Consider the following 20,821-nt stretch of genomic DNA (forward strand, 5'->3'; position numbering starts at 1 on the left):
AGTCAACCCCTGTTATAAGGATACTCCCCGGTTATGGGACCAGCCCCAGGTATAGGGATAACCCCGCTATGGGCCCAGCCCCCTGTTACTGGGGTACCTTCACGGTTATGGGGCCAGCCCCCCGGTTACGGGGGTGCCCCTCCCGGCTACGGGGTACCCCAGCCGACCCCTATGAGTGTGGGGGGCCACGGGGGGCCCCGGCCCAGCTCGGGGGCCACACGACGGCATCTCACGGTGCTCGCCCCCCTTGGCCGCCGGGGACCCCCGGGACCCTCCCCCCCGCCCCTCGGCCGCCCCTCACCATGAAGTCGGAGGCGAAGTTGTCCTCCCCATTGTGGTCCGTGTCCTTCATGGACTGCACCCGCCGGATGAACCTCCTCAGGATCTCCTCCTGGCTCATCCTGCCCCGCCGGGCGGGAGCCCCCCAGCCCCGGCCGCTCGCTCCTTCGCTCGCTCGTTCTCCGCCTCGAGCCCCCTTCCGCCGCCCTCCCTCGCCTCTCCTCACGCTGCCGGCCCGGCTCCCGGCTCCCCTCCCGGCTCCCCACCCCGCTCAGAGCCGCCCGGCCGCCCCCTCCATCTCCCCTCCCTCCAGCCCGACCCTCCCCGGGCGCCACCGCCACAGGGACACGACGTAGTCCCCTCCTCCTCCTAGCCCTCCCCCCGCCCTCCCTACGCAGGCGCGGCACCCGCCGCCGCGGCCTCGGGAAGAGGCCCGCCCCCGCGTCCCTCCTATTGGCTTTCCCCCCACGGTTCCCTCATCCTATTGGTCGCCCGTCACGGTAATCAGCGCCTAGCCCGGCCTCGGGGGAGAGCTCCGTTCCGCTCTCCGCCTCGCCCAGCCGCGCCGGCCCCTCCCGTTTCCCACGGATGGGACCTTCCGCCGGGCGCCGAGCGGAGCTGTGGACGGGACCACTTGGAAGGCGGAGGGGGGGGGGAGGGAGCCCGAGCGGAGCGCGGCGACGTTCGCTCCGGCTGGAGCACAATGGGGGCGGCGGTGGGTGCCGGCGGCCCCGGGGCCGGGAGGCGGCGGCATGCCGGGACCTGTAGGCGCAGCCGGCGCTTACCCCCGGTGAAGGGACGGCTCCCGGCGGTGCCCGCCGTCTCCCCTGTCCCGTAGCGGCCCGCCGGGGAAGGGCCGTGCCGGGTGGGAAGCCCGGAGCCGGGGAAAAGTGACCGAGGCGGGGCGAAGGGCGCCTCGCGGGGCCGGGCAGGGCGGCGGGCGAGCTGTGGAGAGCGGCGGGAAGATGGCGGCTGGGGGCTGAGGGGAGCGCTCCCCGCCGCTGTTTTTGCACTATTTTTAACAAAAATCGCCTCGTGAAACGCCGAAACGCCGCCCGGGGGTATGTGGGGTCGTGTGTCAGCGGCAACTCGTACCGCGGGGCTCCGCTGCGGAGCTGGGCACACAACTGAGGGGCACGGGCTGTGCCCCCTTGCTTGGGGGTGCCCGCAGGGTCGTCGGTCCTTACCAGAAAATATCTTAAATTTCCTCCTTCCACGTTATCGGATGTTATGGCAGGGTCGAATCATTAAGAGCGAACACCATGAAAGGGTGCTATTTCTGCCTTTTTCTCCACGTTAAGAAGTTAATTTATTGTCACCTGTTATTAGTATTAGTTATATTTAAAATGTTTGTTCTGCTTTTGTATTGGGCTTCAATAAAATCAAAAAGGAAAAATTAAACTTCAAAGTCTATTTTTTTTTAAAAAAAAAGTGCTTCCCAACAGAGAGATTTTAAAGTAAATTCTTTTGAAATTGTGTCTTACCATGTTCAAAAAAAAAGAAAATCCACTGGATATCTTCAGTACGCCTTCTGTACGCAGAAATATGTGTCTATCCTTTATAAGGAAAAAATAATTAGCCTCATTGAGCATTGTCTTCGTGTTTGGTGCCTTGATTACATGTGTAACTTCTGCTTCATCACAACTTCTGCTTCAGCAGAGGCAAATAATTTGAGGTATGTTGTATAAAGCCTCACAGCATAATAAATATACAGAATAAAGTCTCTAAGTATAATTTTATCGGTGAAGAGGTGCATGGCCTTTATGGATGTAGCTGGTCCAATAAAACCTTATAACAGACTCATGATGAAGTTCCACGCTGAGAAGCATTACCTGGGTAAAGCACTCTGCCAAATCACCCCTTCCCTACCCCTTCAAAGCATCGTTCCTACCTGCTGCAGCATGGTGCTGTTGTGGGACCCTGCAATAAACCAGGCCATGGAACTGAGCTGTGATACAATTCCACAGGAAAGCTACTTTTTCTTCTTAGGTGATTCAATTAAGCTGGCTTTGCTACAGAAGCAAGCCTGCCGATTAGCTTGGTCTTCCTGCGGTGGTCGAAGGTGTTACTGGTTTAGAACAACTGCCAGAGATCACCGCCTTTACAACAGAATTGGTAAAATCGCATGTTACCAACTTCAGCCCAATTCAGTGCCTGTTAACATCAGCTTCACAGTGAAGGAAGGTATTGAGCTACATAAGATGTCAGACTCTGAACGGCAGCTGCTGGTGCATGGACGCGTTTCCTTCTGCTGCATCTGCTACAGAAGCAGTCAGCTCTGGCAGAGGGGCAGGCTGGAAAATTCAGAGGGTTAGTGTTCTTGAGCGGTTTGCCAGAGACTGCAGCCTCCTGTAAGAGGGTGGGTTTTTAGCAGTGGATGTTCATGGAGACTAACGTGTGGCAGACTTAAGGACACGTCAAGGAACTGCTGAAGGGGAGACAGTTCTGTGCTGAGGCAGTGAGGCTTGAAGAGCTCCCCGCTGCACTGGAACCTCCTTTCCACTGCACGTGGATGTTGAGGTCTGAGCATCCCACGCAAACACATCAGCTGTCAGCGCCCAGGCTCCTCTTCATGTCCTTTGCACCCTCTCCATAAGTATCAGCCCCAAAGAGCCCCAAAGATGCCTGCTTTTCTTGCTTTAATCCCTCTCTTTGTTCTCCTTTTCCTCCAAGCCTCCTCTTTCCTCTCCATCAACAAGCAACGTTAAAGGCACGTACAGAAGAAAAGAAAAGGGCATAGCTGTGACTGGTATCATCAGATAACCTTTTCGTGACACCTTGCTTGATTTCCTTCTGCTTCAGGGAAGGTTGCTTCATTTGCTCAGCAGTCACCCTGGCAAACCTGATCACAGTGCCAGATGGCACGTAATTTTAGAAAAGTGATAGCTGGGACTAAGCAACCAGATGAAGAAAAGTCTTGAATGTGGTATGGTCTTCTTTACTCATGTATCCACACAACAGAATTACAGAGGACTTGATAGGAGGGAAGGAAAGGTCACAATTTATTGCGTTTGGATCTCACATCATTATTGCCTTCCGTTAAAGGACCCAAGTTATCAATCTGGCTGGCCTGGTTCATAATCGATCGTCGCATCGTAATAAACTGTTTTACATTAGCAAGTGTAACAGTGACCTTTCCTCTGGGTTAACTGATAAGAAGAGTATATACAGTCTCGGGGGAAGAAAAGAAAAGAAAAGAAAAGCCCCCCAACCCAGGCATGTGTTACTAGCCAAAACAGAGGTATATATAAAACAAAGCAATTAGAAATACCTGGGTGGAGACCTTTGCTTAGCACTGTTTGCATATGCATGTGTACTTGTTAGGGTTGCCAGATATTCCTGAGCACAAACCCAACAGCACCAGTTTTATCTCCCTCAGCCCTGCAAATGTTGCACTTGGCTGTCTCATCTCTTTGCTCTGAACACAGAAACCTGAACTTTCAACAGCAGAAAGAGTGCTTTAACCGAGACTTTTGATCTGAAACTCTTACTGCCTGGGTTAAACCCAGACATCTGACCAATGCAGCATGTGTGCATGAGTGTGTATTTGTGTAACTGTAGGAGAGGGGCGGAAAAAGAGCGTGATGCAGGCCAAATTACTCACACTATAGATAGAACAGGAAGCTGAAATCAAAATCTGTAGAAGTAAATTGTGGTCGTCTTAACAATCTACACAAGTACGGTCCTTGGAGAAAGTCAGGTAGATCACCTACAGCTTGTCTGCCATCAATCCCATTTTGCCATGTCATGTACTACTTCAGCTGCCACAAGGAAGGAGGACGTCCAGTTTTTCTGTTCAAAGGTGGCTCCGGTTCCCACGGGGTAAGCATGTGTTGACTGGAAAATGCATTTCCTGGCATGCAGGCTGTGCTTGTGCACAGGCAATGGCTGTGAGCAGCAATCTTCCCAGCTCATCCAGATGCGGAGGTTTCCCAAGGGCAGCGGTGGACCACGGGCTCTCCTCAAAGCTGTTTCCTCAAACATGAGCATGGAGCCATGTGCAAAAACCATTTCTACCTAAAACTGAGCTCCAGAAAGACATCAAAGAACTGCTGGGGGGAGAGCTGAGAGAACCCTACAGCTCCAAGCAACATCATCTCCTATGGTTTCATTCCTCTGCACAGCAAAACAAGACGTCATGTTTTCCTTGTAAATTGGCATGACTGCATTACAGTCACAGCTGACTTCATCACCATTTTCTCCTCCCCCTTGCAATAGATTTTTTGCTACAGACTCTCAGATTTTGGCTACAAGCTTGGAGTTACATCAGTAATAATGGTGTGTAATTACTAATGCATTGCTGTACTTGCAACTAAATTCTGGTCAATATATCTTGTGCATGGAATCCCAATGGATCTTGTCTATACAGAGAGCCTGAATAGTATTTTTGTAGTCAAGATTATTTACAATAAAAATTAGAGGCTAACAGTCATAAGTGTTAAAGTGACACTCCTGGAATATAAGTACAGTTGGTAGGAAGTTTTCTAAAAAAGTGGTGTTTTCAGGGGAAAATATCATTTCTGTAAAAGTTAAATTTTCCATGGGAAACAATTTTGCCAAAGTTTCTCTGCTTTTTGACAAAAACAAAGCATTATTATATTTACTGATGCAGAAATGTCTTTACCACTGAAGACAGTACAATTTAGGATAGGGACCCAGGACATGAAACAACTGGAACATGGAGTATAAATGCCAGGAAGCTGTTCAATAGCTCAAGGGTACACATAAAATGTTAAACTAAGTCCAAATGAAACATTTGTCTTTGATCTGACGAACTGAAAAGCAATGTGTCTCTCCACAAATGTCCAAATGTTTCATGCTCCTTGAAAATACTTAGCTGAAACATTCGGGAAAATCAGCATCAAGTACTTTTTGTATACACTGACCCTCAGAACATTTTTGTATTTAGTCATTTATGTGTCTGAGGAGGTTAAAAATAATCCTGTCGGATTTCTGTTTGATCCCAAGTTACATTTTGACCACTTAGATTACAAGCAACAAACTAACAAATAGGAATCCCTATGGATTCTCAAAACACCCGTTTTGAACACAAAGGACATTAGGAACATTAAATCTGAGGAAGATGCATTGTAACCTTTGTCTACAACAAATAAATTGAATTTCAGATTTAAAGCCGAAACTAATCTCATTTTAAATGAGTCATAAAGACCTGATCAGTGTCTTTATAATATGTTCCATTCATACTAATTAAGTGCCATGTGACCCTTGAATTTCTTGACATTTGCCTCTATTACTCTCAGTTAGGCAATGACAGACTCCTCTTCTATAATTACCGCTGAAAATATTTCTACTGCAATTGAATGTTATGTGGCTTGCTCAGCTTTTAATTATTTGCTTACCATCTTTACGTTGGGTCTTCTGGGATTCATTGCACAATGCTACTAAACCACTTGAAATGTGACATTTCTTATGTAGGTGAGAAATGCTTTAGATCATAATTACTGACATTCATAATCAGTGCATAATTTGGATTCCCCTCTCACTGTAACATACCCCTTTCCCCCATTTGCATGCAGTTTGCATAATTTGGATTCCCCTCTAACTGTAATGTACCTCTTCCCCCCCACATGCATGCAGTTTCCATACACAAAAGAAACTTTGCTCTTGTGATGGGACTTACTGTAACAGCATTCAGGTCTAAAGTGGTTTTTAACATGCAACTGAAACTAAAATAAGCATGTGCATTGTGATCATCAGCCCAATCCTCTACAAAGACCAGTTATAAAAAGAATGCAGCTGTGAGATACTGACCAGACATATAATTTTTCTGTTTATCATTTAAAAGTTCTCATTTAATTAAAAAAATATAATTGGTCGGCTGAGGTATTTTGTTTGATTCTTGTGATTAAAAAATAAATAAATAAAATTTTTGTGTCATATTGTTTCATAATACAATTAGTATTTTCTGCAAGATTTTAACTGTATTAGAATAAATACAATATGGGCCCCGGATAAATTGCTGTGTGCCCTTTTGATAGCTACTTTCTGATGGTTTCATTGTATATCAGATAGGTGTGATGGTTATTTATGTTTTACTCTAATGTAGGAATACTAATATCAGGAAGAGACCTGATTCTCTCTATTGAACATAAAAGAAGAAAAATCAGGAGCTATTTTCCGTCCATATCTTTTGACCTTATTCAGGTTGGACATAAAATTTCTAAAAGAGGAATATTGCTGGCTCTTGACAACACCGTACATTTGACGCAGGTCAGTTCTGCTCCAGCAGCCAGCTGTAGCCCTGTTGTGGGCTGCTCTGGGGGAACCTCATTTGCCTGCTTTTGACAAAGCTTTCATAAAGGGTATTCCCCAGGCACGGCAGCAGCAAATCTGAAATGGAAATAACCAGCAGCAGAAGGTAAGCCTGTGCACAGGGCGTGTGAGGTGTTTGTGCTCTCAAAGCTTTGCCTACAAGTATCAGAAAAAAGAAAAGAAAAGAAAAGAAAAGAAAAGAAAAGAAAAGAAAAGAAAAGAAAAGAAAAGAAAAGAAAAGAGCATTAAAAAAATGGCATATTTAAAAGGCACAAAGAAAGAATCTGGATGTACCAATGGGAGGCACTTATTCAGAAACAAATTTTGAAAACAGTTATTTAAACAAAGATTTTCAAGTACCTCTTTAAAAATAACCCAAAAATCTTAGCACTAAAATCTTGCATCAATGAATCTGAAAGATGTATAAAAACTGAATGTGCTTTGCATCATTTATTGTGCTTAGTTTTTGTGTACCAGGCTCAGCAACAAAAGAATTAACCTGTTCATTACCAGTTCTACTCAAGGTTCTTATCCATTGATGTAGCAATATCTGTATTAGCCTTAAATGAAGCTCAGGGTAATGTTTGTCTCTATTTTTATATTAATTTATACAAGTTAAAGTATTTCTACTTCTTTAAAACTTGACTTTACTAAAAATAAAAGTAAAAAATGATTGGACAAAATCTGAGCCATAATGAGTAAACACTGTTCTTTTACCTGTCACTGACATTCTCTGAACAGACATACTATGACATTTTATTCTGAAAATCTTATTAAAATAATAATAACAAGCATTGAGACTGCTTCTACTAATGCATTAGATATGCTGTTGAACTCAGGTTCCCTAAGAGCTCCTCGTGCAAATTGCCTCTTGTTATAACCATTAGCAGTCATGATGGCCAGTTCAGATTCTTGACTGTTTTGTAGATTTTTTAAAATTTGTTATAATAGTCTCTTAAGGGAAACAGTGAGCTCTATAGTTTGGGAAACAAACCAGATGGAAAGAAGGGAAGGGAAGGGAAGGGAAGGGAAGGGAAGGGAAGGGAAGGGAAGGGAAGGGAAGGGAAGGGAAGGGAAGGGAAGGGAAGGGAAGGGAAGGGAAGGGAAGGGAAGGGAAGGGAAGGGAAGGGAAGGGAAGGGAAGGGAAGGGAAGGGAAGGGAAGGGAAGGGAAGGGAAGGGAAGGGAAGGGAAGGGAAGGGAAGGGAGAGAAGAGAAAAGAGAAGAGAAGAGAAGAGAAGAGAAGAGAAGAGAAGAGAAGAGAAGAGAAGAGAAGAGAAGAGAAGAGAAGAGAAGAGAAGAGAAGAGAAGAGAAGAGAAGAGAAGAGAAGAGAAGAGAAGGAAAAGACACACCTCCCCCTGCCATTACCAATAAAATTGTGCTATAGGGAGCCACCCTACATGCAATCAGATCTATTTTTACACTAACTTCAAACAAATATGGGTACAGTTCTGTCTTTGTAATGCGAGTTTTCTCATAGATTTCAGTGAGAAGTTTATAGTTATATTTTCTAAACCTAGATGAGACTAACCCAACACAAACCATGTTCAATGATATTCATATTTCTTTATCTGAGAGCACAACAATAGTTCTATTGTGTAACGCAGCACTGCTCAGACATGGAAGGAAGGCTGCACACAGGTTTCCAGAGTGGTCCAGAAATACGGTGGTGACACCAGGCTGGCTCATGTAAACAGGAAATAGGGCCAGGATGTAAACTGGACTGCTTCCATATTCAGTAATACTCGGCTAAAAATAAACAGGTTGAATAGAGGTAAGGAAGCCAATTCGCTCTGTAAACTTATTTTCAAACTTAAAATTTTCAAGACCTGATAGAAAATTAAAAAAAAAAAAGTTTTATAGTTGATTTATCAATATTTCTGTAATGAGATTGCAGTTACATCCAGAGGGGCTAATAGCATGAAAAGGAGGATGGAAAGTCCCTCTTTCCAGAGAATAATAAGGACCTGGAGAAGATGGTGGAAAGGGAACATGACTACTCTATAAATATATCAAGGTTTAAAAAAAATAAATAAATAAAGGAGAAAGAAGTTCTACTTAAGCTGGAAGAAAACATCATCACAAGAATAAATAAATCCACGGACAGTGAAATCCAGAAATGATTAGGCATCTTATTCCCAGAGGGATGAGGAGTCCAAAAGCAGTCTTTGCAGACTGGCAAGGAGGAGCTGTTTCTTCAATACCATTGTGTGGAGTTCAGCTGGAGCATCCCCCAAAGTCCCCAGTTCTTTATAAACTCTCTGATTTCTAACCACACCTATCTAAGAAGAAAAGCCAGGAAAGGAGTAATTCTGAAGAATGTGCTTAGTTAACAAGAGAAAAACACTTTACACACAAGCCATTAATGAATTTTCCCTTCTGCAGGAATCTATTTGCAGTACTGTTCTAAATATCCTGGTTTGATGCATGTAATGCTGTTAATGAAAACACTGAAAAGACATGGCAATTCATTTAGCCTTTGTTACTTCCCTGTCTCCATCAGATATGCCAGATGCCATAGTACAGGCTTGGAGCACAGCAAGCTAATAATGACAGAGCAGAAAAGGCAAAATAGCCTCAAGTATAGCTGTAATCTGTGGGATTTAAATTTTGAGGCACAACTATCCCTCAGATTTAGGAATAGATGAACGTAGGATATGAACTGGAAATGAGTAGCAAAAGTCATCAAGTCCAAACTCCTGCCATTGCATTAAAGCTGGACATAATCCAATTAACAACACTGTCAAGTTTCATCTCAAAATAAATCATATTGTTGCCTCTGCTGGCCACACTGGAAGACCAATCCAAAACCTCACTGCCATAATGTCAGCAGGATTTTCTTCCTTCTGACCTCAAGCTTTCAAGCACACTTTTTCCTGTGCCAAATGTCTCTTCATCACAATCATCTTTGTCATATTATATGGGGAAGCTATACTTGTACTCTCCACTTATGCCATAAACCTCTAATCACTTCTAAAAGGCCTTCTTGGCCTTCTTGAAGTAATCCTTTAAGTTGAATCAATCTTTCTTGAACAAGGATAATCAAATATGTGCCAAGTTCCAGATTACATTTTATTGAAAAATTTCCCTGACATCTGGGTCTGCTTGCCAGGGATGAAGGTTAAAAGCCACAATGAATTGGTGCAATTCTGGAGGAAAAGAAGAAAACACAGGAGGAAGGTTAGGGCCTGTCTGCTTAGCAGTAGGAAAAGGAGACCAGCATGGCACCTATTGATGCAGGCATCAATTAATCATACACATTCATGGCTCCTTCCGTTAATAGCTAATCAAGGCATTGGCACTACACAGTTTTTGTGACATTGGTAAGGACCTACCAGCCAAGAAAGCCAACTGACCCAGCATTCAAGGAACATTCATTTCTTTCTTCAGAAACCGGTCCGTGTGATTCAGTCCTGGCACCCCAGGCCCACTGGGATTGCTGGACAAGTAAATAAAAAGGTTGCTCTGTATTTTCTCCCCCCTCCAAGAGCAGGAGAACTTTGATGGAAAGCCAGAGCCTGAGGACTGAAGACCACTAAGACAGACTTGGCCATGAGCTGAAAATATGGAGCCATGAGTCACAGACCTGAAGCTGCCTTGGGGGATCAGCTGTGGGCCTGCCTTACTCAGGAATCACTACCAACGTCCTAGATGGCATGGGCATAATTTAGGTAGCTGCCTTGAGAAAGTGGAATCACAGCCTAACTGACATGGTGCATGTGCTTATTTGTGTTCAGGCTTGGAAGGAGAAAGGTTTTTACACCATTCAAATGATGGCAAGATGATTGCAAGATGTAAGTGAAGACTGTGACAATGGAGTTCAGCTGAACTTCCACCTTGTTCCTATTCCTCATGTCCTCAAGGACGGTCTTTCTTCCTTCTTGACACACCAGCTATTGATTTGAGCATGCCTTTAATTTCTGCCATCAAAAACGTCATTACTGTATTCTTACTTTTGTTCATTAATGAATAGAACCATTGAATGGTGCTGTGCCCGAGACTGCATTTTGAGAAATTCCACTTGTAAGCAGCAGCCCAGGAGACCATCTTGTAAGGCCAGCCCGCTGTTTTCTTTGCTTTAGACAGTTTCATATTTACCTTATAATCCTTGAACTAATCTCCTGTTTATTAAGGTTGTCTTTTTTTTTTGGAAAAAAAAAAAAAAAACACCATTGAAGTGTGTAATAACATATGTGACCAATAAAAAAATTGACACAAAATTTGGGATTCTCTAATTGAACTATTGTGATGGAAACTTCTTTCAAAAAAGGAGTTTTTTTTTTTTTTCTGCTTGTGTTTATATTGGCACTTGTATTAAATTTAATAGAACAAAAGAATTCAGAGGATCAAAAATATTAGCATGACCTACACAATGTTCAACAGTTAAATATCATTCTGTTTTCTGAATACAGAGACTTTGGGCTTCTTTGTTTCATAGCAAAATAAATGGATGTTAAAATCTATGAATTTAGGAACTAAAGGAGAGAGAGGAATAAAAATGTTTCAGCTGTGATAAAAGGATATTTGCACAAAGAATGAGGGTAGAATACAATGCAGCTGTTACATTTCAGCATCACTCATTGAAGGAAATTATCATGAGGGTCTTTTAAAATGATCTCCTTTCTTCCTTTTATTTAGCTATTCTGTATGAAAATGCAGTAATTGCTCAAGCAAGTCAGTCACAAAATTGCTTTAGCACATGCATTTGGCTATAATTTTTGAGCACACACTTTTGAAAGTGTTAAGACTTCAGTATTAGCATAACCTGGTGCAGTATTGATTATATTCACATTTTCTGCTTAAATTATTTAATTTTAAATCAACTCACTGCTTTTTCCTGACTGGTCGTTTCACCAATTTCCACAAGTAGGGAACACCTCTATTTTTATTCATCACCAAGGAAAATCTACTTGGTTGGAGTCAGAAACCATTATACTTGGCTGTGTTTTCTAAGTGCAACATGTTCTCTGTGCTTGTGGAATAAATGACGTACCTGCCACATTGCCAGACGCATAGGCAGTAGCGATTTTCTGCCAACGTGTTTTTGGTGGTTGTTGTTGTTTTCACATCAATATTAACCGTCTCAATCAAAATGCAAAATTCACACTCGCTGCCATCTGGATGGTGATACTGTCCTGGGACTTTGTGTTTACAAATTGAGAACGGCTTCCCCTCCTCTCTCGATATAATTTCACGAACTGAATAAGCAAGATATAAATCGTCACGGAGTATTACAGCATATACTAAGCTCTTTCAAAGCACTGCTTGCGAATGAACGTAACTGTATGGAAACTATTAGTATCAAGAAAAAGACAGCATAAGCATGTGGGCAGAGCAGCAAACATGAAGTTATGCCTTTCATTACAGTCAGCATCTTGTCATATGTCAAAGAAACAACAAAGACAGTTCGAAAGTGTGCATGATGGAGAACACACTTGAGCACTTCTTAATGACAGCAATAGTCACAAGCAACATACAAAAAATAAGAGGCAAATCTGTTCAATTCTTTTTTTTTTTTTTTTTTTTTTTTAAGTTACAGCACACTGCCTGGACTATTGATATTTTTTGCAAACAACCATGATGTCTGTGTGTTAGGGGGATGTATCATCTACAGAAGAAGTGGCCAGGAAGTCCCCTGGAATAAGCTACATAATTGACAAACATTTCACTGATCAGATCTGTTACATATGCATATAGAATGTCCTATTGGAAACACCTGCAGGATCTATTAACGTCTCTTTGGAGAATGTTATTTTCCTCCCAAACAACTAAGAACCCAGGAGCCTGTAGCATAATACACCAATTACTTTTTTTCCTCTACCTGGCAGAGGCAATGAATAGGTAATCTCATGGCTGAACGCTCTGAATACTAAATACAAAACTACAGAAAACCAAACTGCTCTCAAGTCCACAAACAGCTTCTAAAACAGAGTGCTAAAGAAGTTAGCTGTACTGCCTCATGGCTTAAACCGGATTTTAACTGTATCCTTTACTTCCATTTTAGAAACACAGTGAAGTCAACAGAATCACAGTATTGTAAAACTAGTAGAACCACATATACCATCTTTTAATATGCCCTGTGAAATTCACAGATCCTGTAAAGCCTGATCATACCTAGATGGAAGGCAGAGCCTGAACCTTATTTTTATTTTTATTTTTATTTTTATTTTTATTTTTATTTTTATTTTTATTTTTATTTTTCCTTTTATTTTTATTTTTTATTTTTTATTTTTATTTTTACTTTTTTATTTTTTATTTTTATTTTTATTTTTTATTTTTATTCCTTTATTTCATTCTAAACAAAATGTGAATGGTCTTCATCTAGAACGCTGACAGCAGTGGATATCCACACAGGAGGCCGTGCATGCAGCAGGATTTTGTTGAGATGCTTCTCAACCACAGTGCTCTGGCAGCGCTGCTCGACCATGCGATGGCATGAACACGGCACATTTCCTGCACATGCTGCAACGGGGCAGAGCACCAGCTGCCTGGCCGTGCATCAATTTAATGCAGCTCCCGTAAAGGACAGCTGGGAGAAGCCATTGACAAGCTTGTTATCCTGAGGCCAGTTTTTAAGGAGGACTCCAGGGTGGATATTCAACACCCCAGAGTAATAACCTGTACTGGTTAAGCCAGAGGAAACTATGATAAAGGATAGCATTAGCAGACATCAGGATAAGTACGGTACAATGAAGAAGTCGCCATGGTGTTTGTAAAGGGAAGTCATGCTTCACAAATCTACCCGAGGCCTCTGACAGAGTCAGTAAAACATGTTGGCAACAGAGATCTGCTTGATACCATCTGCCTGGATTTTTCAGAAGGCATCCAAGCAGTTGCCTCCCTAATGGCTGTTGAGGGAGATAATCAGACATGAAGAAATGTTCAGAGGGTAGGGAGAAGGGACAGGAACAAATAATTGCCTTTCACAGTAGAGAGAGATCACATGTGGTGTCCCACACGGCTCTGTGCTGAAGTCTGCATTGCTCAACACAGGTCACAAGTGATCAGAAAACAGGGTAGAAAAGGGATGAAAATGTTTGCTGATAACACTGAATTAGTCAGACTGATACAGACTAGAGATGATGGCAGACTTACAGAAGAACTTCTGACCACTTAATGACGAGGCAACAAAAACTCCCTGTCAAGAAACGTAAAGGGAATGCAAACAGAACGCCAGAAATCACTGGAAAAGGAATCAACGTAGGAGAAAACATCAGTTTGCTTTTGTACAAATACATGACACACCCACATCTTCAATAGCGTTTATAGTTATGCTTTCATCTGATGACAGTTACAGTAGAAAGAATAATTGAATAAATGAAGGCTTTTGTAATGAAAAGCACTAAAAAGACATATGCTAGCAATCAATAAAATCAGGACTGGCCTGGACAAGGTGAGTAGGAAATAACTGTTTCTTTGTTTGTTTTAATACAAAATCTGGAAAACACCAAATGAACCAAGAAGATGCCAGCCTCTAAGCAAACAAAAGGAGCCATGTGTTCATTCATATAATCAGCCTGTAGAACTTGTGACATGACATTGTGGATGCTGAAAATGTATCTCAATTAAAAATAATAATAATAATAATAAAACATTGATAAGTTTACAGAGGAAACAGACACCAACTGCTATTTAGTACAAAAACATGAATCTGGTTTAGGAAAACCTAGAATGATTGATCACTAGGTGCTCAGAAAATATTTTGGGAAGGTTCTGTAGACTATCCTTATAACATTTTTGGGACGCTAACTTCAAGGTGCAGGGCTAGGCAAACCTCTGATCTTGTATATATTGCTATTGTTCAGGCTTGAATTAGGATTATAAGGCGTATTGAGCTTCCCACCTGCCCACTGTTAAAGTGCTTAGCGTTGGACCTGCAGAATGAGCCTGGGATTTCTGGGCAGTGCTATTACTCCTGTACACATGTGCTGTAACCAAACCGTGCAGGCACAGCTGCGCTTTTTGGAGAAACATCAAACCTACTGTTCACATGGGCCCACAGTTTCCGACGTCCTGTGAATGTTCAGGGTTCAGAAACCACATAAAGCCTACAAGCACAGCTGGGCATGCTCATTGTCATTGCAAAGCCATCAGATGTACCAGGAAAAGGGTTGCTGTGCTCCCCAAAATCCCAGATAAACACAGAATTCGTCTATATCATGCCAGACAAGATTTCTAAGTGAGAAAGAGACATATTCATGAGGAAACAGAAGGATGGTAGTCCTACTCGGAATATCCTCTTTTATCTGGAGTGAATCTGGCTTCTCTGACTTGAAAGACAGGTTTAATATCGTTTAGTGGTTGTTTCCATTGTCTGCAAATGAGTTGCTTCTTTTCTTGACTTGGTGGTAGGTCCTCAAGGTTTGTTAGACAACTTCTTTTCTTTTACCCTTGCCATTTTTAAGGTAATCCTGTTCATGAGAACACTCTCAGACATCTACGTTTTTGCCAAACTGATCTTTCTGGTCTGTATTATGCATGTGAATGAGGCTCTTGAAATGTAGAGGCGTGGCTTTCTAGTGAAGTAAACCAAGATAGATAGGGTCTTAATCATCTTCATTTGCCTTAGTTAGTGTTTGCTTTGCTATTTCAACATAGTTTTCAAAGTCCACTGACCTCTGAATAATACAGACTATGAAACCTCCATACCTTTCAAATATTTGAAATTCCTGAGGTATTTAATGCGTTCTGTTATCTGAAATAAGTTTATCGTGGATGTCATTAACTAATGCTGTCCTGTTGTGATTCATTTCCTTACTGACTAACAAATTACTTGGCTGAATTTCTTCAATAAAACTAGTGCAATAGTCCACTCTGAGCAGTTCCTGGTCACATGTGTGTTCAAATAACTACATTTCCAAATGCTCCCAGGCTCTGCTAGCTGCCTCACAAGTCAGCACGGGCTTATTGTAATTTTCTCCTTACTATTGTCTATAAAGTGAGGAAATAATTTATTTTTATTTCTGCCCCGTATTGTACATTTTTTAAATTCTTGTAAGTTCTTTGATCAGCACAATACCAATGTGAGTTCTGTGGGATTTTTCCCAAATCTGTGCAATTTCCTCAGAAATATTTTCTAACCATCCTCCAGAATACCTTCTAGATATTTATTTCACATTTCACCTGTCCAGAGCTTGTCCTGGCTGTCATCTTTGCTGTCCTTATCACTATGTCTGACTCCAAAGTTCTTGTAGATGCATTATGATTTTTGTGCATCTCGCAACAAAACATGGAAACTTTCCTTGCTGTTACTAGTATGACTTCCTACTTTTGTCGGGAGGTTGATGTTTTTGACTGCTGCTGAATGACCACAGATAAACTTTCTGACATCTGGGGACAATGTGAGCTAATTCTTTTTGTGCCTGAAAGTAATTCTGCTGCATCAGCACCAGCGTTCTCCATTTGCTCCATTCCTGCCACAAGGCTGCTCCAAGTGCTGCTTATGAAGCAGCTAAGAAACCAGTAGCATTTCCCCTTGTTCCACGTGTGCTCAGTAACTATCAGGCTTTCCAGCACACCCTCTGCTTTCAGCAGTCAGCTCGGCATAAGCAGTCAAACACCAAAAAGCTGGAGCCTGCACTGATTTCAACCGCGTGGCTTCTCTAAAAGGAAGCATTACACCTGGGTATACACTTTTATTACAGGTTCTTCTCATTTCATTCCTAAAGGTTGAAGCAAATGCAATTATCAACAAATAAGAGCCTAGTTCGTATCTATAAGGAGTCATATTTTAAGCTTACAAATGCCCCGAATGCCACCACGTGCCATTAACAGGCACCCCCAGCAGCAACTGCAGCCCAGTTTCTGCCAGGGGCTCCTGCACAACAAAAAAGCCTACCAGGGCAATGTGGGCACAGATGTTGGTGGCCTTTTGTACATTACAGTAGTTCTGCCAGGGGAGATAAGTCCCCTTTAGACATCTCGTTCCATACACTCTGCAAAGAGGAAGGTAGGTAACCAGTTTCATGCTCGTTCAGGTCAGCCACAGGAAAGGGGGCATGGGGAATCATTGACAGCGTGCTGGAATCCAGGCATCATCCGCTCTGGTAGTTGTTTCCTTTGAGTATATCAGTGGCTGCTGAATTCTGCATCTCTTCTTTTTGGTGTAGCCACAAAAAAAAAATGAAGTCCAAATAGGCTTATGCACATAAACGCTAGGGGAATCTGATGTGCACTCCTGTTCTATCCTTAGCAATTATTTGCAAAGGCAGAAACAAAATCTCATAAATGTCGTAGTCCCTCTTTGCAAAAAAAAAAAAAAAGCATAGAATTTTTAGCACCTTAAAATACTCTCTGCTTCTGTGTGAAGAACTGCAAAGCACCTTTCTCAAAAACCTGGGGTTTTGAAAATGATTTCTGAAGGAAAGGTAGGATTTTTTGAATACTGTTATTATGTCCTCTTTTAATTGGGTATAGATTATGGCCTATGGATGCTAAGTATTTCATCCTCTCACTCCTTTTATTATCGTTTTTGTGCGCATTGCTCACCACATACTTGTCTAATGCACACTTCTTCATTTTGACCTACCAGTGATGTCAGATGTTTTTCCCAGAAAGAAATCTACCTTTCAGCAATGTTTATGGTAATACACTTTCAGTTATTATCTTCTTGCCACCCTTTGAGTTTGTCATTTGCAATGGATTGTGGTAGACAGTTACTAAATGTAGACTTCCACTCATTAAGAGATTTCATGTATACAAGTTGAATAGGAAAGATTCATGACCCAGGCTTTAAAAAGCTTCTACATCTTACTTTATACATTTTTAAACAACTGTTTGTGAGACAAGTAGAGAGGATATCTTCAGGTTATTTTTTCTACCAGGAGAAATAGTTGAACGTAAAGAAGTTTTTCCAATGATGTCAGTTGCAATAGGGTAAAACTCTAAGGGTTAGGAATCCAGTTTAAGTGCAGAAAGTATAGGTCTGCTGAATGCACCTGATATATATGTGTGTGTGCATGCAACTACTAGCAATGTACACTAAAATCCTTCTCCATTTTCTTCTCCCCTCAAATTCAACAGGTGGGCAGTGCTATAGTTAATGGTCTCCCAGCACAATGATCAGTTAGTGAGACTCACTAAAATCCCTAACATTAACAATTTGCCTATTTTTATGCCTCTTTATTTTTTGTACTGGTATTTTGTGTACAAAGAGATCAAAGACTGAATTTCAGCAGATATATTTAATTTAATTGTATTTATTCCTAGAATTTCAATGAATAAAATATTACATTTTTTTGTAGGAACAGCCACAGTTGGTCAGATCACAGTCTGTTTGTGCCCATGTCCCTTATAATCTCTCTGTAGAAGTGGCCAAAAGTGGATGCTACAGGAATGAATGCAGGAGGTGACACATCCATTGTGTGGTCCTTCACAGGCACTGGCACTTAGCAGCTGAAGGAGATCCTGCATTAGTCCATATATTGACCCTCCTGTGCTACAGTTATGAAACAATATCTGTGAACTTGCCAGCTTCTGTTCTTGACACTATATATTTCATGTCCAAAACATCCTGTGCTATTGAGTTTCACAATGTAATTATGTTATGTGGAAAAGTACATCCTTTTGTTCATTTTAAATCTGTAGCCTGATTGGATTTCATTTGATTTCATTCCCTGAATCACAGAAAATGATGACAAGCCTCCACTGCATTCACAAGCTTAGAGCTCTTTCTCAAATCCCTTAAACTTTTTTTTTTTTGTAAGCTGGTGAGTCCAAACCTTTTTTGTCTTTCTTCATATAGAAGCTATCCTAGCTGCTCAATATTTGCAGTTTCAGCTGTCATCTTTAGCTTTAACTATCTTGAATAATTCTTCACTATTTTCAGTCTTTAGCATCATGATCTGTGTGAGAGTGTTTATGACTAGTTTATCAAGCAGTATCCATTTACGTAGAGATACTTTCAAAGACTGCTCATAACATCCTTCATCAGAAAGTCAAGAACCCTGACGAGAACTTTCTCTTTTATTGTATGGTACCTCTGTTTCTTTCAAAGGCTTGGTGAGGAGTCTCAGCTTTAAAATTTGGAAAACAGAAATATACTATGACAACACTGGACAACTATTGCTTGTCTGACAAGCAAGGTCTCTAATAGCCTTGTGAAACACCCTATCATCTACAGAGGTTTTGTTGATTTTTCTCCAACACATCTTAACTATGTGTTGATTTTTTTTTTTGTATTATATTGTATAGTTTCTACCAATCTATTCATATGGGCTTTCTACTCAATGGCCTTTCTGTGACCACACCTGCAAAGCTTCATTTCTCTATCTTCTATTGATTACAAATGTAGGCAAGATTATTAATATTTGATTATCATCCAGACATCTGTTTATTAAACATCTTTTCATCTTTTGTATTGTATGCACAATGACTTAAGAGAATTTTAATAAAAAATTAATACAATGCATTTGCAGAGCTCCAAAGCAAAGTTTAACTGTAGAGATAGGCTTGGAGGCTGCTTGGAACTAATTCAAAGCCGATATTTGAGGTTTTTTTTTGAACTCCAAAGAGCTCTAATTCATTTAGATTGTTAGGTGACTGTGTGTTTGATGGAAAGAAATATTTGCAATCAAGATTGTGCTGCAGAAAATGCTTATTACTGGCTATAATACTCACTACACAGTTGATTCTGGTCTGTTAATGTCAGATTTCCTACTTACTGCAGTAGGCACAGAATAAAACTATACCATCCCATAATTTGTTTGTTTTGAGAAGCAAAGCTCATTCCAAGCAGTAAGAATTTTTTCCATGAATCCTATGTCATGTTTTGGGAGAAACAAATCTCAAAGTCTTTACTCTGGAAAGCTTTTATTGAAAGTTACAGTTTAAAGGTAGGACTACAGATGACCAATTTTTCCCTACATAGTAAATGTCTAAGCTTAACTATTACAAACGTTGTTTAAGTATTAAAAATGCTGCTTCAGAGTAAAGAAAAGAAAAGCTGACCTGGCATTTTATTGAACCTCATTTCATGTTTGAAAAATCTAAATGAGCAGTGACAAAAATGTCAAGGCTGACATTTTATCTACCCTTACATATTTTGCCTATTCCACATAACTCTCTATTAGTTCATTCAAAAAATGCTTCTTATGTGCCTATTTTCCCAATGTTTAGACTTCAAACTTTCATGTATGCAGTATAATTTGTGCATTAAAAGCCAATTTACAATACAAAATTTCATCCTAATTTTTGTATGTAATTCAAATTGCAAGAACAATGGCACATAAAGCAAAAAAAAAGTTTCCATTTTGGAAATGTAATCTTATGTATGGAATAGTTTGCTATCGCACCTACAAAAGAACATTGTAAAACAGTAGAACATGTCTCACAGGTCATAGCAAAAGACACATTAGTACTCTAAGCAGTAATTTGTTTGCAGGAAAATTAGCACTGAGAAATTTTACTGGGAAACAGAGTGCCTGGGTTTTCCATTACAGTACTGACTGCAAGATGTGGAGTTATTTACATTTTTGTTTTGTTTCTGTTTTTCCAACCCACATGGAAATATGCACTTACTTTGAATTTTCTGGAAAAATCCCATTGAATTTTAAACAGAATACTTCAATTTGTGTGAAACTGTATGAAAGCGATGAATAAGATTGTCTAGGTCCCTTTAGGAAGGTACCATCATCAGTTCATGTTCAGGAATACAATGTTACATCTCATCAGGGAGGTCTGGAGCTGCGGAAAGGCTAAGAGAACAAAGAATTTGCAAGTCTGCCCTTTGTGCCTGCTCTAGTCACGTCTCAGGTAATACCGGGGAAGGATGTATACGGTGGTCAAGGCCACCATTTAAACACGTATAAGGTACTGCTACTGAAGTGGTGTAAAGGTGTTACTGTCAGAGGATGTAAAGGAAGGCAGAAATATACAAACTTTACTTCTGCTGAGCTGCTCTTGAGCTCTTCCTCTCCTGAACACCTGTACCAGGTCCCCACAACAAAGGGCATCATGGCTATGGCCACTGGGCAGAGCCACTGTTTGTAGCTTGCGTTGAGACAAGATCTTGGGTGCTGGGGTAAATACTTTTTGCCACCACCACAAAATATCCACATCATGTAGAAGAATCAATAGAACATTAATATCTACCATTTACACAGCATTTCATATTTCTTGTCAAACTCATTTTTGCAGGCAGTGGTGTTACTTAGGATTAACTCAGCAGAGCTCAGTTTCTCCAGCTTGACATGATAACACAGCTTTTAGCCCTCACAAATATTTTAAAGAGGTTAAAACCTTGAATCAAATTCTGTCCTGATCTGCAAAGC

The 20,821-nt window shown here is 41.2% G+C and overlaps 1 protein-coding gene across 6 annotated transcripts in view; it reads right to left on the reverse strand.

Annotated features, from left to right (window-relative positions):
- PTPN12 (protein tyrosine phosphatase non-receptor type 12) overlaps positions 1-20,821 on the reverse strand; it is a 113,175-nt gene that overhangs the window by 76,472 nt on the left and 15,882 nt on the right. Inside the window, exon 1 of one of the 6 annotated variants that reach the window (XM_035549552.2) lies at positions 1,065-1,629. The exons of 4 other annotated variants lie outside the window; for them this stretch is intronic. Coding sequence is in view for 1 of the 2 variants with exons in the window: in XM_035549551.2 (XP_035405444.1) it covers positions 302-400 (99 nt within the window). In the remaining variant the exon portion in view is untranslated. Of the gene's footprint in view, positions 1-301; positions 547-1,064; positions 1,630-20,821 lie in introns of those variants that run through there. One more of the 6 variants, XM_035549551.2, reaches the window with a different exon arrangement.

The sequence above is a fragment of the Cygnus atratus genome, chromosome 1 (genome assembly GCF_013377495.2).
Source record: "Cygnus atratus isolate AKBS03 ecotype Queensland, Australia chromosome 1, CAtr_DNAZoo_HiC_assembly, whole genome shotgun sequence".
In the NCBI taxonomy this organism is placed as follows: domain Eukaryota; kingdom Metazoa; phylum Chordata; class Aves; order Anseriformes; family Anatidae; genus Cygnus; species Cygnus atratus.